Genomic DNA, 19,602 nt, shown 5'->3' with positions numbered 1-19,602 from the left:
TTTCACAGAAATTCAGCAGTCAGTCCTAGGGGATTGAATATTAATGTAGAACCTGGATCTAAATGTGGGAGTGGCCTCAGTTATTGTTGAATAGGAATGGAAAATTGTGTGTAGTACCTTATATCATACTACTTTTTACATATTCCCCCTGTGAGCCAACACAACTTTTTCTGAATTCTTAATTATATATATACACTGTGTGATGTTAGATTATCTAGAGGGAACAAAATATAAATCAGAAAATGAGTAAAGAAATAGAGGCAGACCCCAATTCAGTAGAGGTGAATGATTTCCTAGGTTGCAGAGGCACTAAATATGGGAGGGCAGGCTAGTCTAGCCCACTATGATAGTAAAGGTAATCTGAATAGAGAGAGAGAAGTTGCATGAATAACACTGCGGCTGTCATACAGTTCTACCAAGCAGGTAACTTTATGAACAGAGTACCTTTCTGTGCTGTTTACAGTATTAAGATAAATAAATCAAGTCTCTATCTTTTAGATATTATAGATGTTGTGAAAAAAGTGTGGGGTACAAAGAAAGGGGTGGTTTCTTCTTCCTGAGAAATGTTTCCAGAAAACACCTCTGAAAAAGAAGTGATGTTCCCTCTGGCTCTTTAATAAAGTTACAACTATAAGGGGAAAAAAAAAAGCTACAGCTTTATTCTTGATATTCCAGAGCTGTGCTGTCCAATAGAAGTTTTAGTAATGCTGGAAGTTTTCTGTGTCTCTGCTGTTCAGTACAGTGGCTACTGGCTGTATGAGCACTTAAAATGTAGCTAGTGCCAATTGAGGCCTTTAATTTTTATCTTAATTTTAATTTAATTAGCCACATGTGGCCAGTGACTACTGCACTGGACAGCACAGTTCCAGAGTATTCTGAAATGAGATAGAAATGAGGAAAATTGCCTTTCAGATCCCCAAAATTTTAAATTTGGAGGTGGTCAGATATACACTAGAGTAACATGTATTCTGTGGGTGGATGCAACATGTGTGTGTGTGTAAATTCATTATACTTTGAACAATGAAATGAAGCTGCAGGTTGGAATTCTCTCCAGTCCAAAGGTTTTGCTTTCCAGTGCAGCATCCTGTCCTGAGTAGGATATAGCGGAAGAAAGGATTTGGACAGTTGTTATTTCTATATGAGGAATTATCATGGGTGTCATTAGTCAGCTGTTTCCATGCAGAGTTCTGTAAAGGATTAAAGAAAATGAAATAAGGGTGAACAGGGAAAAATCACAAAAGAGTCTTTCTTATGAGGAAATAATAATGTAGATGGGGCACCTGGGTGGGTCAGTCAGTTGAGCATCTGACTCTCAGTTTCGACTCAGGTCGTGATCTCAGGGTTGTGAGATTGAGCCTTGTGTCCGTTCTGCGCTTGGTGTGGAGTCTGTTTGAGATTCTTCCCCCCTCCCCCTGCTCCTCCCCTTATTTGGGCTCTCTCTTTCTTTTTCTCAAATAAATAAATAAGTATATAAAATCTTTTAAAAATGTAGAAAGATGTATACTTCTTTATTCAGAAGACTCAGTTGCATAGGAAGAGGGACAGTTATTGAAGTTAGTAGAAACAAAATGGATTAAAATAGTAATTTGAAGAACCCACGCTTATATGGAGATAAAACATTAGGAGAGAAAATAGAATCTTTGCTTACACTAATTAAGTGATCTAGGTTATAGGCTTTGTATTGGTAAAGGTTGAGCCTGCTTACTCTGTTTTCCCACGGACCTATTATGGCAGTGTAACTGCCACTTTATGGTAGTGACATGTGAAAAACTACACGCAGTGGCCTCAGGGTTGTACGGGAACCAGATGTAGTTTAGCTGTCTTGGGGGATGGACATGTGTAACACACAAAAAGAGTAAAGAGGGAAGGCATTTGAATTATGTATAAGGATTAGTCTGAATATGGGTGTTGAGAGAACTTCTGAAGAAGATACATGCCTGTTGTTTTTGCCATTGACCTTGGCAAGATTTGTATCAAATTCTGTACTTGCCAGTCTGTGTTCTCTATACTTTGTGCTTTTGTCACCACCCAGAAGACACCTTGGTAGGAGAAACAGGAGGGGGAGCTCTAGTTCTTCTGAGGCCCTGTCCACATTCGTCTGGGTTCAAGAGTCATCAGGTAGCCTGCTTCCTGCATTGTACTTCCTGCCTTTAAAATTGCCGAGAAGATCAGGGCCATCCAGAAGATCAGGTCCACCCGGAGAGGCTAGTGGGAATTGAACAGGAAGTTAACAAAGCTTTAAAGATAACAAACTTTTTTTTTTTTTTTTTAAAGATTTATGTATTTGAAAGAGAGAGTGGGAGCGACTGAGAGCGTGAGCAGGGGGAGGGGCAAGAGAGGGAGAGAAGCAGACTCCCTGCTGAGCAGGGAGCAAGACTTGGGGCTTAATCCCACGAGAGCCTGAGATCACAACCAGAGCCGAAATCAAGAGTCGACCCTTAACTTACTGAGCCATCCGGGTGTCCCTAAAGATAACAGACTTTTAAAGGTCAATTTAAGGTGCCTTCTGATAAATTTCAAAAATGTAGTAGTTTTGGTAATTTGCTGAAGATGGCATTTGGAGTTACATATATTTGGGGTCAGTATAAAAGAAGGCAAAGTTTGTCATTATATTAGATGATGAGTCAGTGACTGAGCCAAAACTAGAACAAGAGCTGATTATGTTTAAAAGGATTAAAACAGAAAGGTTAAAAATCCTTTAGGGAAGCTATGTAATAATAAAATGATAATGGAATTATGTTATTATTTATAGCAGTATTTTTCATTTCTTGTTTTTCACCTTTATGAAAACCTTTGGTATTAGAAGGGAATGTTAAGAAATCGTAAGAGTTTTTTGGGTTTCCCTTAAGCATAGTGGTTTTACTTCTGTTTTGAGGGAGTGGTTGTCACTTCAGAGGATTCCTTTTATTTAGCTTGATTTAATGTTTTGTGAAGAGGTTTTGTGATTATTCTAGATTGTTCCACAGTAACGTGTCCTCTTTGCTTAGCACCTTGCATCTCTCCTGCTCCATAACAAGTTTGCCACAGAATTTGTTGCACATGGTGGAGTACAGAAATTACTGGAAATTCCTCGTCCTTCTATGGCTGCAACTGGTGTATCCATGTGCTTGTATTACCTGTCCTACAACCAGGATGCCATGGAAAGAGTAAGTCCAGTCCATTTAGGGTATGGGAATGGAACTGGATGGGGAGACACTCTAGCATATTCACAGAATGACTTTTGGGTAAGAAAAAATGAGTAGTTGGAGTAAATTTTATTTTACTTCAATTTTTTAAAGGATTTATCCATTTATATTAGTGTGTGTGAGGGGGAGGAGGGGTAGAGGGAAAGGGAGAGAGAATACTCAAGCAGACTCCCTGCTGAGCTTGGAGCCCACTGCAGGGCTTGATTCCAGGACCCTGAGATCATGACCTAAGCTGAAACCAAGAGTTGGACGCTTAACAGACTGAGCCACCCAGGCACACCTTGGAGTAAATTTTAATGAAAGAAACAAAGAGCATGAATATATGACCTTTAGAAAGCTTTCTAAAATGTAAAATTGTTTACAAAAGGTCATTTTTTCCGGTTTTTTTACTCTATGAATAAAAACGAGCAAGATGGATTGAGGTCGAGGGGCTTTATTTAGTTTTTGCCATTTCTGTTGAATTAGTATTAGTTTTTGGGCTCTTTCCAAGTGTCCCTCATGAAGTTACATTTTGCATTTTGAGTCAGTCTGTTATAAAAACAGTAGATGAAGCTTTGTGTGTGTTAACAAATAATGTATGGTGCAGATGATAAAATAATTCCAGTTGCTCTCGGGGCTCCAGAGGTTCCCCATTTGGTTCTTCTTTTTTTCCAGTTAAGACTTTTTTATTTAGTGATTAAAAAAAAATTATGAGTTACATTTGAAAAATAATGGGTCCCTAGACACACCTAGGGAAGCTCTTACTTTTGTACTTCGAATATTTTTCTAATATTCCATGTGGTGTGGCTTTTCTGGTGGAATGAAGTTGGTAAAGTTTTCTTGGGCTATGTCTTGGTTCATCTTTGCATATTTATTAATAAGGTAATGTTTCAGTTTTAATTTTTTCCCCCTTGAGAGCAACATTATGCAAAGATCTGTAGTCTTTTGAGAATAGTAACCTAATCTGTGGGTGTATATACAAAATTAATTAGGGCTAAGGTAAAAAGTAAACCTGGGCAATGTTTTAGAATTCATTGATCTATAAGAGACATCAAAATTGTGTGAATTGAATCAGTGAGTGTTGGATAACGATCTTGTAGACTTTAGTACCAGAAGGCTCACTTTTGTTACTCTGCGAAGTCCCTTATCTCTCTGAGCTTCTTTCTCATATATATATATTTTAAAGATTTTATTTATTTGAGAGAGGCAGAGAGAGAACAAGCAGGGGGATGGGCAGAGGGAGAGAAAGAAGCAGGCTCTCCGCTGAGCAGGGAGCCCAACATGGGGCTGAGTCCTAGGATGTGGGATCATGACCTGAGCTGAAGGCAGACGCTTAACTGACTGAGCCACCCAGGCGCCCCTCTTTCTCATCTTTAAGGGGGGGATCCTAATACCTATGGAACCAAGCACTGGACATTCAAGGATGTAAATATTTGCAAAATTTGGCACTCAATAAATATAGCTCAGGTTTAAGTATGTATCTAAATTTAGGTTTTCAGGTTTGGAATAGATTGTTACTGTATTTCATTTGTTAAAACTTAAGCTTTAAACTCAGAATGACTGGATCAGTAATGATCATTGCATTCTGCCACGATATCTAGCCACACTGGTGAATTTTTCATGCCTTTTGGAAGGTTCCTTTGCCTGAAATTTTTAAAAATTATTTTTTGCAGGTTTGTATGCATCCTCACAATGTTCTGTCTGATGTGGTGAACTATACGCTGTGGTTAATGGAATGTTCTCATGCCTCAGGATGCTGCCATGCTACCATGTTTTTCTCAATTTGCTTCTCCTTCCGGGCTGTGTTGGAGCTCTTTGACCGCTATGATGGTCTTCGTCGTCTGGTGAATTTGGTGAGGTTCCCAATGGCTTCTCTTTGTGAGGACTAGGCGTCCCGCTTCTCTTTGCTGCCTTTCAGTAGTTTTGGAGGGAGGAACCTTTTTCTTTTTCTTTTAAAGATTTCATTTTTAAGTAATTTCTATACCCAGTGTGGGGCTTGATCATACGCTCCACCAACTGAGCCAGCCAGGTACCCTGAGAGGAAGGTTTTGACTGGAGGAATTTTGCTGTCATTCTTTGTGAATAAAGTCTTTTTCCTCCCTCCATTCACAAGTTTCTCTTCCTATTAAGTAGTTAGAGGACTCTGTGCCATTGTAGACTTGAGTATAGTAATCTCATAGGGGGAACTGTGTTGATAATCTTGATCTTCCTAAAAGCAACGGTTTTGAGCCTGAATGTCTTTCAGCATGTTCAAAAGCTATGTAATCTTTCTTTTTTTCCCTTCCCTCCCCCTTTCTTTCCTTCTTTCTTTCTTTCTTTCTTTCTTTCTTTCTTTCTTTCTTTCTCCTCTTCTTTTTCTTTTTCTTTCTTTCTTTCTTTCTTTCTTTCTTTCTTTCTTTTCTTTTCTTTTCTTTTCTTTCTTTCAGATTTATTTAATTTAGAGAACATGTGTGTGTGAGTAGGGGGAGGGGCAGAGGAAGAGAGAATCCCAAGCAGACTCTGTGCACAGAGTCCAACATGGGGCTCAGTCTCCCAACCCATGAGATCATGACCTGAGCTGAAACCAAGAGTTGGATGGTGTTGTCGAGCATAACCGTTTACTGTAATCGTTTTTTCCTTTTACTTTTCTCTTTTTGTTTTTCCCTTGCTCCCCTTTTGCCCCATTCTGTTTCTTTCTTAATAGATCAGTACATTGGAGATTCTAAATTTGGAAGACCAGGGTGCACTTCTGAGCGATGATGAAATATTTGCTAGCCGCCAAACTGGGAAACATACCTGCATGGCCTTGCGCAAGTACTTTGAGGCCCACCTGGCCATTAAATTGGAACAAGTGAAGCAGTCACTTCAGAGGACTGAGGGTGGCATTCTTGTCCATCCTCAACCCCCATACAAGGTGAGAGGACCTTGTCTTAAAAGGAAAAGCTGTTAGCTCTCCATAGTGTCTTAGGCCTGAAACTCATTCAGATCAACATGGCATGTCCAATGTGCGATATTCCACATATAATCCAATCATTGTTGGATTATACTTGCCGTTTGTGGAAGCAGAATACTTGAAAATGGGTGTACCAGGGACTTGTTTTGCTCCCAGTTGTAAGTTGCTGCTTCTCTGGGATATTAAAACTAAAAGATGAACTGAAGTGTGTATAAAAGGACTTTCTTTTATGAAAAGTACTAGATATTTTACCTCTTTCTGTGTGGAATTTTTTTTCTGAACGGGTACATCTGTTCCTCTACTTCTCTATCATTTTTGAATTTACTTGTTGTATTTTGGAGTGAAGATTAATATCTGCATGTTTTAAAAATCACAAATTAGAAAGAAACCAGTTATTTTATGTGGTGCTTCTTTCTTTAGCTGGGAAACATACACCAACAAATAGAATGTTTTGTTACCTTTTTTGGGCAAAATGTATTTTAAGTCTGGTTATAAATAAAAGGTTAAGCATATATTCATTATTTCACATATGGGCTCTTGACTCAGTTGTGGAATTTGAAAGCTATTATTACTTAGCTTTATTAAAACCTGTTGGCCATTGAGCTGTGATGGAGAAGGTAGCAGGCAGGTGATAGAGTTCCTTAGTAATATGTATCTCTCTTTATAGGCGTGTTCATATACTCATGAACAGATTGTGGAAATGATGGAGTTTTTGATAGAGTATGGCCCAGCGCAACTGTATTGGGAACCAGCTGAAGTCTTCCTCAAACTTTCTTGTGTTCAACTCTTGTTGCAGCTTATTTCGATTGCCTGCAATTGGAAGACCTATTATGCAAGGTGAGATTAGAGAGTGGTTTTAAATGAAATTAGATTTTGCTTTTCGATAAAGTTGATGTTGGTTTGTATACAGTGTATGCTTAGCAAATATTGTTGAACTGAATTGAAATTTTGGGCATGAATCTGAGAAACTAGCTTAAGGAGGATTTTTTTTTTTTTTTAAAGATTTCATTTGTTAGATAAAGAGAGAGCACTGTGCGCATGCGCACTGAGCACAAGTGGGGGGCGGAGGAGGGAGTAGCAGCCTCCCCGCCAAGCAGGGAGCCTAACGTGGGGCTCGATCCCAGGACCCTGAGATCATGACCTGAGCCGAAGGCAGATGCTTATCCGACTGAGCCACCCAGGTGCCCCAGGAAGATAATGCTTTTAATTTATAGAGTACTTATTTATATTTATGGTTATGATGATGATGAATACTGCACGATAGGCAGGGATTAACATCTGTACTCTCAGAGAAGCTGTATGATTTACACAGCTGCAGAGGTGGGGTTGAAGTCGTGTCTTGAAACTCCAGTCCAGTATTTTTTGGTACTTAGACTTTAAATATCTCTCTACAGCCACATGTAATGTTTAACTTCCTCTCACATAAAACTGTATTTTGTGCTTTTGTTATGATTTTCACAATTCAGTTGAGAGCTGTTAGGGCAGAGCAGGATGAGGCTCAGAAATGGACCGCTGATAGAATCAGGAGGTTGGGTGGGTTCTATTTGAGGATGATGTAAAAGAATGAAAACTATATTTTGGAAATGATAGAATTTGAAGAGAAGACAGCAACAAAGTTTATAAAGAGTGGTTCTTTACCTTCTTTTCCTATCCAGCCATTGCCATTAAAGACAAGACAGACTTATTTAGGGTGCATATGGCTTGTTTGGGAAATGTCTAGAGAGATACTTTTGGAGCAACCATTTTCAAACTTTTTGGTCTCAGGACCCCTTTACCATATTAAGAATTATTGAGAACCTCAGCTTTTTTTTGTGTTAAATCTATTGATACTTAACAATTAGAAAATAAAACTGAGAAAATGTAAAAATATTTATGAATTTACTTAAAAATAATCTGAACCCATTGCATATTAGCATTTTTTATGAAAAATTTCCAGAATAAAACCAGATAATTTCAGCAGGGTTTTTTTGTTTTTTTTTTGTTTTTTTTTTTTTAAAGATTTTATTTATGTACTTGACAGAGGGAGACAGAGAGAACAAGCAGGGGAAATGGCAAGCAGAGGGAGAGGGAGAAGCAGGCTTCCGCTGAGCAGGGAACTTGATGTGGTGCTCGATCCCAGGACCCTGGTATCATGACCTGGGCCGAAGGCAGCCGATTAACCAACTGAGCCACCCAGGTGCCCCTCAGCAGGGTTTTTAAATGTCTGCTTAATACCTCATATCTGCTTCTGTATCCACTCTTTTGTGACTTCACATATGACCTAGCCTCTGGAAAGCTCCAGTATCTGCTTGTGAGAGAATGAGAGTAAGAAAGGAAAATAACATTTTGGTGTTAATATGAAAATAGTTTTTATATCACAGGACCTTCTGAAAGGGCCACAGAGGTCCCTGGGGTCTCCTAACCATACTTTGTGAACCACTGTTTTATTAGAGTATTGAAGTAGGTTATTACATTTACTTGAACTTTGCTGAAAAGATGATGAAAGCTCTAAAGAGAACTAGGAAGATTATAAATACATTTTTTGAGTGGTAAATCTGTATTTGGATTACTTTGAAAATATAAATATGTTTGGAATATATCCTTTAAAAGTTTTGTTTTATTTTATTTTGTTTTATTTTATTTTATTTTATTTTATTTTATTTGCCAGTGAGAGGGAGAGAGAAAGCACAACCAGGGGGGGTGGGAGGCAAAGGGAGAAGCAGGCTCCCTGCTAAGCAAGGAGCCCGATGTGGGACTTGATCCCAGGACCCTGGGATCATGACCTGAGCCGAAGGCAGATGCTTAACTGACTGAGCCCCCAGGCATCCCTAAAAGTTTGTTTTTAAAAATAAAATTAAATACTTGTTTCTGTTTAGGATATACAGAACCTTAGAAAAGTAAATTATTCTTAGCCACTGTTAATTTCTCCATCCTTTTTCCATAACGTATGTAAATATACATAATCGGGATCATAGCATTTAACCAAATTCATCTTTTTTTCTGAAATAATTCAAAATACAAAAAGGTACAGAGACTAAAAAAACAACTACTCAGTACCCAGGGTTGGCACGTGGTGGCATTACTTACTTCTTTCTCAGTTCCTTTTTCTGCTTCCCCACAGTGATCTCTCTCCATGAAGTGCATTCTCTCCATGTTTTTATATTATACATATGTGTGTGTATGTAAACAATAATGTACTTTTTTGTATGTTTTTAACATATAAATATTATCTCTATGCATCTTTTGCAACTTGATTTTTTCACCCTTATGTTTTAAGATTTATGTGTTAAATTTATTTTTGAACTCTTGTATTTCTATACTAGTTTATTATCCTATTGATGGACATTTAGTGCTTGTTATTTCTTTTTTTTCTATCAAGCGAATGGTACCACAGACCTCCTTTTGGAGTCTCTTTGAGGATGTGAGGTATATAATCTGAATTGTAGGATGCCTGCATTTCATATTTAGTAGATGTTGCATACCATTTTCAGCAGGATATGGGAGTTTTCATTTCTTTACCTTTTCCCCAATAATTGGTATTGTCAGACATAAAATTTTATACCTTACGTTTTCTGTTTCATTAATGTTGTATTTTGAGCCTTTCCCTTTGTCCTTTAGAGTTCTTTGAAAACCTGTCTGTAGCTACAGAGTAGCTCATCATAGGAATGTACCATAATTTAACACACACGTATTCCTATAGTCTTTGTAGATTTTCTAATTCTTTTGTTATTTTAAATGATGCAGTAATGGACATCTTAACACATAAATGCTTGTTTGTACTTTTGATTAGGACAGATTCCTGCAGGTGAAATTCCTCGGCAAAAGCTTATGCATATTTTAAAAGTCTTGTTTCCTATTTCTAGATTATTTTCTCAAAAGAGGGTCCTATTTCATAATATAAAAAAACATTAAAAAAAAAAAAGAGGGTCCTATTTCTATTCCCTCCAAAAGTTTGAGAGCATTTGTCTTTATGCATCCTTACCAGCATTGGGGATTATCCTTTGTTTTTAATCTTAGCAGTTTGGTGAAAATTCCATCCCCATTGTTTTGGAAGTAATGTCATGGTGACTTACAAATCCTCTCTTGATGTCATGGCTAGGGACAGAACCACACAGATAGTATTTCTGATCCATTATGTATCTCTCTCTTCTTTTAACTGGTGTTTCTTTTGGCTGTATCCTAGTTTCCATTTGAGTAATTGTTTTTCCTGTCTAGGAATGACACTGTGCGCTTTGCCTTGGATGTCCTGGCTATTCTCACTGTTGTGCCAAAAATCCAGCTCCAGTTGGCAGAATCAGTGGATGTGCTGGATGAGGCTGGCTCCACTGTCTCCACTGTAGGTAGGTTGTACCTTTCCACTTCCTTAATTGCTCAGCTGGATTTGTTTCTGTGTGTTATTCTGGCCCTGTTTGTTTACTTAATTTGCAATATTAGAGCAGAAAGTAGTAGTGGAGGATGCCTTGTCCCATCTAAGTTCTGTACTCTTTTATACAAGGGAGTCATGTTAGTGAACTCAGGATTTCTGAGTGGTACATGTGCTATGATGGGACATACTCATTCTTGAAAACATTGCACTCTGCAGAGTCTTGCGCTCAAAATAAAGTATATGGGAAAAATGGGTTGGGGCAGACAGTAAAAAAAGCAAATTTGTAATCTGAGCCCTAACAAAATCAGTAATTGGCAAGCCTCTCAGAGTGGACAGAAGCTATCATACACAAGAACAAAAGGAAAATATGCTTTGTTTGAAAATATACTTTATTAAGAGCAGGACTGGTAAGGGCTCCTGCTAAGGTGAGCATGCAAAGTGGTGTGACTGGTTGTGGGTCTTGGGGTGCACCACTTTGGGGAGAAAGCCTGAGGTGCAGCCACTTGTTTTTAACTTTCTTCTTATATAGCAGAAAGGGTTCCTCATGCCATTGTGGCAGCCAGGCTGAGGGCTTTTCCCTTTTCTGCTATAGGTTTTAATTTATTCCTGCTATTTTTGCTCCCCTTACCCAGGAAAAATGCACACGACCCTTGGTGACTTCCACATAATACTGACATCATTCCCCTATTTAACAACTGCATGTGAGGTATTGCATCATGAAGATATAGTGTAGTAGAACTGATTGTATTTATTCAAGTAATTTCTTGTACTTTAATAAAAAGGTGTGGTAGTTTTAAGTGGGACAAAATGAATAGAAGTCTAAATTTTGACTCTGGAACAATCATTGAAGGAGGCTGTTAGTTTTATGAGGAGCAATATAAAATGTTTTGTATTTCTTCCCCGTAGGTATCAGCATTATTTTGGGAGTGGCTGAGGGTGAGTTCTTTATCCATGATGCTGAAATTCAGAAGTCAGCACTTCAGATTATCATCAATTGTGTGTGTGGCCCAGATAACCGAATTTCCAGTATTGGCAAATTCATCTCTGGAACTCCTCGGAGGAAGCTGCCTCAGACTCCCAAAAGCAGCGAGCACACCCTGGCCAAGATGTGGAATGTGGTCCAGTCCAACAATGGCATCAAGGTGCTCCTGTCCTTACTGTCCATCAAGATGCCCATCACCGATGCAGACCAGATAAGGGCTCTGGCCTGCAAGGCCCTAGTGGGCTTGTCACGCAGCAGCACTGTCCGGCAGATCATCAGCAAACTGCCTCTTTTCAGCAGCTGCCAGATCCAGCAGCTGATGAAGGAGCCTGTCCTGCAGGACAAGCGCAGTGACCATGTCAAGTTCTGCAAGTATGCCGCTGAGCTCATTGAACGAGTATCAGGAAAGCCACTTCTCATTGGCACTGACGTGTCTCTGGCACGACTGCAAAAAGCAGATGTTGTTGCCCAATCAAGGATTTCCTTCCCTGAGAAAGAGTTGCTTCTGTTGATACGAAACCATCTCATTTCTAAAGGGCTTGGGGAGACAGCAACTGTGCTGACGAAAGAGGCTGACTTGCCCATGACTGCTGCCTCTCATTCATCTGCCTTCACCCCGGTCACTGCTGCTGCTTCTCCTGTCTCTCTTCCCCGAACCCCTCGCATCGCCAATGGCATTGCAACTCGACTGGGCAGCCATGCTGCTGTGGGTGCCTCCGCCCCTCCTGCCCCCACTGCCCATCCTCAGCCACGGCCCCCCCAGGGCTCACTAGCTTTGCCTGGGCCATCTTATGCAGGCAATTCCCCCTTGATTGGTAGGATCAGTTTTATCAGAGAGAGGCCATCACCCTGCAATGGCAGGAAAATCAGAGTGTTGCGGCAGAAGTCGGACCATGGCGCCTACAGCCAAAGCCCAGCCATAAAAAAGCAGTTGGACAGACATCTTCCTTCCCCACCTACGCTGGACAGTATCATCACAGAATATCTTAGAGAGCAGCATGCTCGCTGCAAGAACCCAGTTGCCACCTGCCCACCTTTCTCTCTCTTTACTCCTCATCAATGTCCTGAGCCAAAACAGAGGCGGCAAGCGCCAATAAACTTTACCTCAAGGCTAAACCGCAGGGCATCATTTCCAAAGTATGGAGGGGTGGATGGCGGATGCTTTGATAGGCACCTTATCTTTAGCAGGTAAGGAGAGGCCACCTCCCTGGGAATTGGAATGATTCGGAATGATTCTTCTATTTAAATCAAAGTGTGTGGGTGATACCAGCATAGACTGATGAATCCAAAAAGCCAGACTATTTTTTGGCCTGAAATACCAATGATTGTCACTTTGAATACATGAGTAAAGTGACTTTACCCCCCCCCCCCCCCGTCAACCATGGGTTCCTTGTGTGATTGTTGTATATTGTTAAAGATACTCTGTGTTCTTGTTACAGCTAGTATTTTTTCTAGAACCCATGCACCATGCTGTGCCTAACTAGACTCCCAAACTTGTTTTTGTGCTGGTCCACGTTGTCTCCTATTCTGGTTCTCACCAAATCTCACATAAAGATGATGGGATTGCAGGTTTTAAACATGGGGATTTTTGGTATTGTTTAAATTTGGAGGTAGAGGTCCTTTTCTCACGCTTAAAACGAATATGAACCACTGAAGGTCACTGTGATATTTTAGAAGAACCCATTTGAAATATAAATGCTTTTTTTTTTCTTTCATCCTTTTAGCAAAGTTTTCTTTTTTCAGAGTCCTTGTGCATTCTTTGTCTCTGATTCTTTTTTTTTTTTTCCTTTTGCTTAGGTTCCGTCCTATTTCAGTGTTCAGGGAAGCCAATGAGGATGAGAGTGGCTTCACTTGTTGTGCATTCTCAGCACGGGAGCGGTTCCTGATGCTTGGTACCTGCACTGGGCAGTTGAAGCTCTATAATGTGTTTAGTGGACAGGAGGAGGCCAGCTATAACTGTCACAACTCAGCTATCACACATCTTGAGCCTTCCAGGGTAAGGATCCCTAGGCTGTTCTCAGTCATACTTCTTAGATGGGTTGGTGAACTGTTGGCTTGTGGGCTGGCTGTTAATTTGTATATAAACTTTTTTTGGAACATAGCCATGCTTATCCGTCTGTGTATGGTCTGTGGCTGCTTCTATGCTACAGTGGCAGAATTGAGTAGTTGTGACACAGACCAGATGGCTTACAAAGCCCAATGTATTTACTGTTTGGCCCTTCAAATAAAAGTTTACCAATCTTCTTCTAAGATGGGGAGGTATGTGTAGGTGTGAATTTTTTTTTTTTTTTTAATTTGCCTCAGATAGAAATAGTCTATCAGCTATGATCACAAAGGTTTTCCTTTTGTGTCAGGAAGATATCTCAAAGTACTGTGAGTTTTTGAAAAAAGCATTATAGGATTCTAGTGGGTCATGGTTTATTAGTATTATTCTGTGGATGGACTTGATACCTTTGTTATTTCTAAAAATCAGGACTGTTAAGATGACAAAGATAATTTTCCTGATTTTAGAGTAAAGAAGACTCAGTTTTTATTGGGTTTTTGTTTTTTTGTTTTTTTTTTTTGAAAAAATTTTAGGAGTCTTTAGCTAACAAAGTCTAGTAAATGTTTTCAGTTGACTGATATTTCAGATGAGGGAGACTGAGGAATATGGCCAAATGTTAAGAAAGGAGGCGCCATTTTTGATATCTTTCCAAGTTTTTTCTTCCCCTACCCTTGGATCTATTGTATTTTTTTGTTACTAGGTCAGGAGGATTTAGTATTTTCTTAAATTTAGGTATTTTTTTAGGACTTTGCACATGCACATACTTAAATTCTAACAGCTTCAACCATTTCTTGGTTCTTTGGAGTTTTTGTATTTTCTATATAATATGACAGTAATTTTTAAGCTTGTATTTTAAAATGCTGAGGGAAGATAGCATTTATATAAACACGTGATTACCTACTGTGGGCCTCCTTCTTCTTTTAGGATGGGTCCTTACTGCTGACATCTGCTACTTGGAGCCAGCCTCTCTCTGCACTTTGGGGAATGAAATCAGTATTTGATATGAAGTATGTAACTACTTTTATAATCCTAGTCTTTCTGTTCTACAGTTTACCTAATTTATATTCCCCTTCATCCAGTTCTTCAACTTGAAGCCTTTTGGGAAAAGATGAATGCTGTGAGTTATTGCTAATTTCTCTCTTCCTCATTTGTGGTTTATGTTTAATAAGATTGTACCCTTTTTATTTCCAGGATATTCTTACCAAGTATTCTTACCACTCCCGTCACACAGCTGACCCTTCACTAATCCAAAATGGCACATCTCTGTATTTTCTCATGTTCACATATGACAGTTGCACTCTTTGCTGGGTTACATTTCAAAGACATGGATGGCCTATTAGCCATTTTTTTAAACCAAGTAACTCCTGTTAATTACTTCTAATTGATTCTTTTGGATTTTCTTGGTCAAACATGGAAGAAATGTTTTTTAAATCTTAAGTGTACAATTTTTCCTCTTTGGTTGCTGGGAATCCTCAGATGGGTATGGTCAGGCAGGAGGCTGAGAATCATGTTTATTTTCAGTCAGTTGAGTGAGTATGTTCTGAAGGTCCATCGCTTAAGTACTTCTGTTGTTTGTCCCTAGGCATTCCTTCACAGAAGATCACTATGTTGAGTTCAGTAAGCATTCTCAGGATCGGGTCATAGGTACAAAAGGAGACATTGCCCATGTAAGTACTTTAGAATCCACTGCTTTCAAGCTAATTATACCCATTTGTTTGTAATCAAAGCTTCTGGACTGAAGGACAGTCCTAAGGGCAACAACAAATTACTTAGTGATATTCTTTCTAGATAGAATCTAGAAGTGTAATAAAGTAGTTCTAAGCTATATGGGACCAAACAACTCATCTGGCAACTCAAGAAAGATGTCATTAGCACAGCAGTTATTTTCAAATATTTACTTAGTTTTAGATGAAATGTAAGTCGCTCCCTGCCTTTATGAAGCCTCACTGGGGAGACAATAAATGTAGAAGCAAATATATGGTATGTTAGGTGTAAGTGCTGCCAAGGAAGAGAAGCAGGGTAAGAGGTAGGAAGTGGTGGTGGTGGTGTGGGGGACTTGTGTTTTATCTGGGATAATCAGTATCACTGACTGGGTGATGTTTGAGTATTTTGAAGGATGTGTGGTTGTCATGTAGATATCTGGGGGAGAAGTGTTTTAAGATAAAGGGAATGTCAAGGGAAAAGCCCTTGGGAGGTGCGAGAGAGAGGAGGGGGAACAGGTCAGTGTTGGGGGGAGGGGGTGACACATATAGTAGCATCTTACAGGGTGTTGTTAGGACCTCTGACTTTTCCTCTGAGTGAGGTGCAGATATTGGAGGGTGAGCAAAGGACACATGATTGGATGAAAGTTGCTAAAGTATAAGTTTGGTTTCTTTTTTTTTTTTTTTTTAAGATTTTATTTATGTATTTTTGAGAGAGAGCACGAGGTGGGGGGGGTGGCAGAGGGAGAAGCACACTGGGCAGGGAGCCCAATTCGGGACTTGATCCCATGACCCTAGGATCATGACCTGAGCTGAAGGCAGATGCTTAACTGACTGAGCCACCGAGGCACCTGTGAGTCTGGTTTCTGTGACAGAAAGCCTGCTCTTGCAGGTAGGAGGGTATCATGCTAGCCCACATGTGAGGGCTGCAGTGGGGCTGGGCCCGGGTGGGCATGTGCAGGTGATGAGAAGTGATATGGCTGGGCCCTGGGATTCTGGACACATGCAGTTTGTTATTCTATTAGACATTGAGGTAGGGAATGGGCAGTTGAATATACAAAACGAGAGTTCAGGAGTGAGGTCTGGGATAGGAGGAGGAAATACAGGAGTTATCTACATGTCGACAGTCTTTAGAGCCGTGAACCTGATGAGATCATTAAGGAGGCTAGAGAAGAGAACTGTGGGGACAGTCTGTCATGTGCCAATATTTCAAATTTGCCATGTGAGGAGGGACTTGGGAGGGAGACCAAGGAGAATGGCCAATAAGGCAGCAGGAGACCTTAGGAAAAAGATGTGCCACAGAAGGCAAGGGAAGATCCTTTTGAGGAATACTTAATCAGCTGAGTCAGAAGCTGTTGATGGGTGTGTAAGATGAGAATTGAGAGTTACTTTTGATTGAACAATGTGGAGCTTATTGTTATAACCCCATGAAGAGCTAGTTCTGTGCACTGCGGTGACAGTCTGATTAGAGTAGGTTCATGAGAGAACAGGGAAGTGGAGACCCTGAGTAGAGACAAATTTTCTGAAGTGTTTTTCCTGAAAAACAAAGCAGAGAATTGGGGTGTAGTAGCTTGAAGGAGAAGGGGAGTGCGGGGAATATGGGGTTGTGAAGGGAGGGTTTCTCTTAAACTTTTCATTTGAAAATGTTAAAATACATAAAGTTGAAAGAGTAGTACATATACCTACCACTTAGATTCAGTGTAATGTTTTCCCATTTTCTTTCTGTCTAAATATGTGTGTATGTGTTTCTGAATCATTTGAAAGTACAGATATCATGACATTTTATCTCTGAGTCTTACAGCATGCATATTCTAGCAATAAGGACGTTTTACTATATAATCACACTCTGTAATATAAGAAAATTTATAGTAATTCCCAAATATCATCTGATATCCATTCCATACTCAGTTTTCCCCATTGTTCCTGATGTGTTTGGTTTCAAATGCTTTTTGTTTTTTTTTTTTTGAACCAGGATCCAGCCAAGATTCACATATTGCATTTGGTTGTTATGTCTCACTAATGTTTTAAAGCCAAGAACCATTTCTCCAGTATTCATGACATTGACTTTTGAAGAGACCAGGCTAGTTGTCTTGTCCCATGATCTCGATTTGTTTGATTGTTTTCTTGTGGCGTCTCCTTATTTGTTCCTATATTAAAGGAGGATTTTTTTTTTTTTTTAAGATTGGAAATATTACAGCATATGTGTAAGCTGATGGGAAAGATCTGGTCTCTGCGTGGGTTGCACATTGTAGACTTTGGAACTTTTAGTGTTATAGGGCTAAAATATTGGGAGATTTTAAGGAGAAAGGGGTATTTCATTGATGCCTTTCTCCAAAAAGTGGCCCTTTAATAGTATTCCATGGGTAATCATTGGTCAATCCATATGAGTTTCTCCATTTCAATTGTAGAAACATTTTCTGTTTCTTGAAAGGGGTAGGGGTAGAAGAGGGTTTTCTTATCTTTATTGCAGCCCTCTTTTCATTTTCTTGTGGGAAAGACACTTCAAATCTTAAATGGGAACCAAAGCACTTAAACTTTGCTTGGATTGGTGTAGTCTTCCTACTTTTCAGGTATTCTACAATGTTAGGGCTTTCGTGATTTTGGTGGGATTTGGAAAGCATGGAGAGATATTTTATACAGCTTCTCTTTGAATTGTCAACGGATGAATTGTTCTGATTTTTCTCTTCCCACCCCTTCTTCTCTAAAGATTTATGATATTCAGACTGGCAACAAGCTGTTGACTCTGTTTAACCCAGATCTTGCCAACAACTACAAGAGGAACTGTGCCACCTTTAATCCTACAGATGATCTTGTCTTAAATGATGGCGTCCTCTGGGATGTCCGCTCTGCACAGGCCATCCACAAGTTTGACAAGTTCAACATGAACATCAGTGGCGTTTTCCATCCGAATGGACTGGAGGTCATCATTAATACTGAGATTGTATCCTTCACACCCCTGTCTTACTTTCCATTTGTTAGCTGGTTTGTGATGCAGAAATAATTTATCTTTCTACCAACATCCTGTTAAAGTATCCGCACAGGTAATAATTTGGTGCCTGTCCTTTGAAGTGTTAGTTAATTTCCAGTGGTTGATAACTACCAATGACTTTGACTAGCATGTTTTTCTTTGTGTTGAGAAGAGTGACCAGTTTCCTGCCTTGTGCTTCTTCAGGTATTAAACTGGCTTTTATGTCTTCAGAAAGATTTTACTTTTGCATTACAGAAATCACTTGCTAGACATAAGAATAAAATGAAGTGTTACTATTGAGGGGATGGGAATTCGTGTCGCTTTCATGTATATGAGGATACCTTAGGAGATTTTCAGGGATATTCTTCTATAATATACATTCTACATGCTTTTGTTTTACTTTGAAAGGATTTATATTTTACCTTTATAAAAGCTTACCTTTAAAGCATTCATATCTCACAGGAGGGGAAAAAAGTGATATTTCAGAATTTCCCCGATGAGGTTGCATAAGAAATTTTGTATAAAACAGTTTTCCTTGACTGCTCTCCTCCTAGTGGGATCTTCGCACTTTCCATCTTTTACACACAGTTCCTGCTCTGGATCAGTGTCGTGTGGTGTTTAACCACACGGGGACAGTGATGTATGGAGGTAATAAACTTTTTACTTTTCTACATTATTCTTTTTCTCCCTTCCTTCTCCCTCATTAATTTGATACTTTTTGTTTGGAAGTGTCTCTCAGATGTGAATTGGAAAGCATTTGAAGGTTGTAACATAAAAGATAAAATGATAGCACAAATGGTGACAAAGTTTGTTGATGAAAATAATGTTGATTTAGGATTAAAGGCCACTGGCTTTGAAGATAACAAGTAAATCTTGTATAGAAAAAAATTTCATGCATTAATTTCCTGTCTGTATCAGCATCCTCTCAATATCATTATGAACTTAAAGAATCTTTGCATTTGTGGTCTTGTGGTATCTTAAGCCTTTAGCTGTAATACTTGTTGAGAGCTAGATGAGAGGTTGAGGATACTGTTTGGGGTATGCAAGGATGATGCATTGAGAGGAACTAACTAGATAGAGTGAATTTACTACAAGGAAACTCACTGAAGTCTTTATTGTCCATTAATATTTCTACACTTGTGAATAGGGGATGTTTCTGATTTCTAATCGCGTTTTGCTCCTTGGCTCCCTTTCCCCCTTCCTCCCAATTAGCTATGCTGCAGGCAGATGATGAAGATGACTTAATGGAAGAGAGGATGAAAAGCCCTTTTGGATCATCCTTCCGAACATTTAATGCAACTGACTACAAACCTATAGGTAGGCATGAGGGAGCAGACATTTTTCATTTTGTCATGTTTTGGTTTTCCTTAAGATCATCTCTTTTCTGTAATTTTTCACTGAAAGGCCGAGAAGTTATGGAAATATTTATGGACAATCACCTTGAAATTCCTTTAGAGGAAAAAGCTG

At 39.3% G+C, this 19,602-nt stretch overlaps 1 protein-coding gene across 1 annotated transcript in view; it reads left to right on the top strand.

Moving 5' to 3' along the window:
• The window catches only part of DCAF1 (DDB1 and CUL4 associated factor 1), a 72,546-nt gene that overhangs the window by 29,950 nt on the left and 22,994 nt on the right, over positions 1-19,602 (top strand). The window contains exons 9-20 of the mRNA XM_026500939.4: positions 2,988-3,146; positions 4,838-5,017; positions 5,848-6,057; positions 6,764-6,933; positions 10,291-10,415; positions 11,348-12,611; positions 13,221-13,419; positions 14,392-14,474; positions 15,050-15,134; positions 17,875-18,108; positions 18,690-18,783; positions 19,348-19,452. Of these exons, the coding sequence (XP_026356724.1) occupies positions 2,988-3,146; positions 4,838-5,017; positions 5,848-6,057; positions 6,764-6,933; positions 10,291-10,415; positions 11,348-12,611; positions 13,221-13,419; positions 14,392-14,474; positions 15,050-15,134; positions 17,875-18,108; positions 18,690-18,783; positions 19,348-19,452 (2,908 nt within the window). The remainder of the gene's footprint in view (positions 1-2,987; positions 3,147-4,837; positions 5,018-5,847; positions 6,058-6,763; positions 6,934-10,290; positions 10,416-11,347; positions 12,612-13,220; positions 13,420-14,391; positions 14,475-15,049; positions 15,135-17,874; positions 18,109-18,689; positions 18,784-19,347; positions 19,453-19,602) is intronic.

Source organism: Ursus arctos, unplaced genomic scaffold, assembly GCF_023065955.2.
Source record: "Ursus arctos isolate Adak ecotype North America unplaced genomic scaffold, UrsArc2.0 scaffold_14, whole genome shotgun sequence".
Taxonomy (NCBI): Eukaryota; Metazoa; Chordata; class Mammalia; order Carnivora; family Ursidae; genus Ursus; species Ursus arctos.
This window is presented reverse-complemented; position numbering and strand designations above follow the sequence as displayed.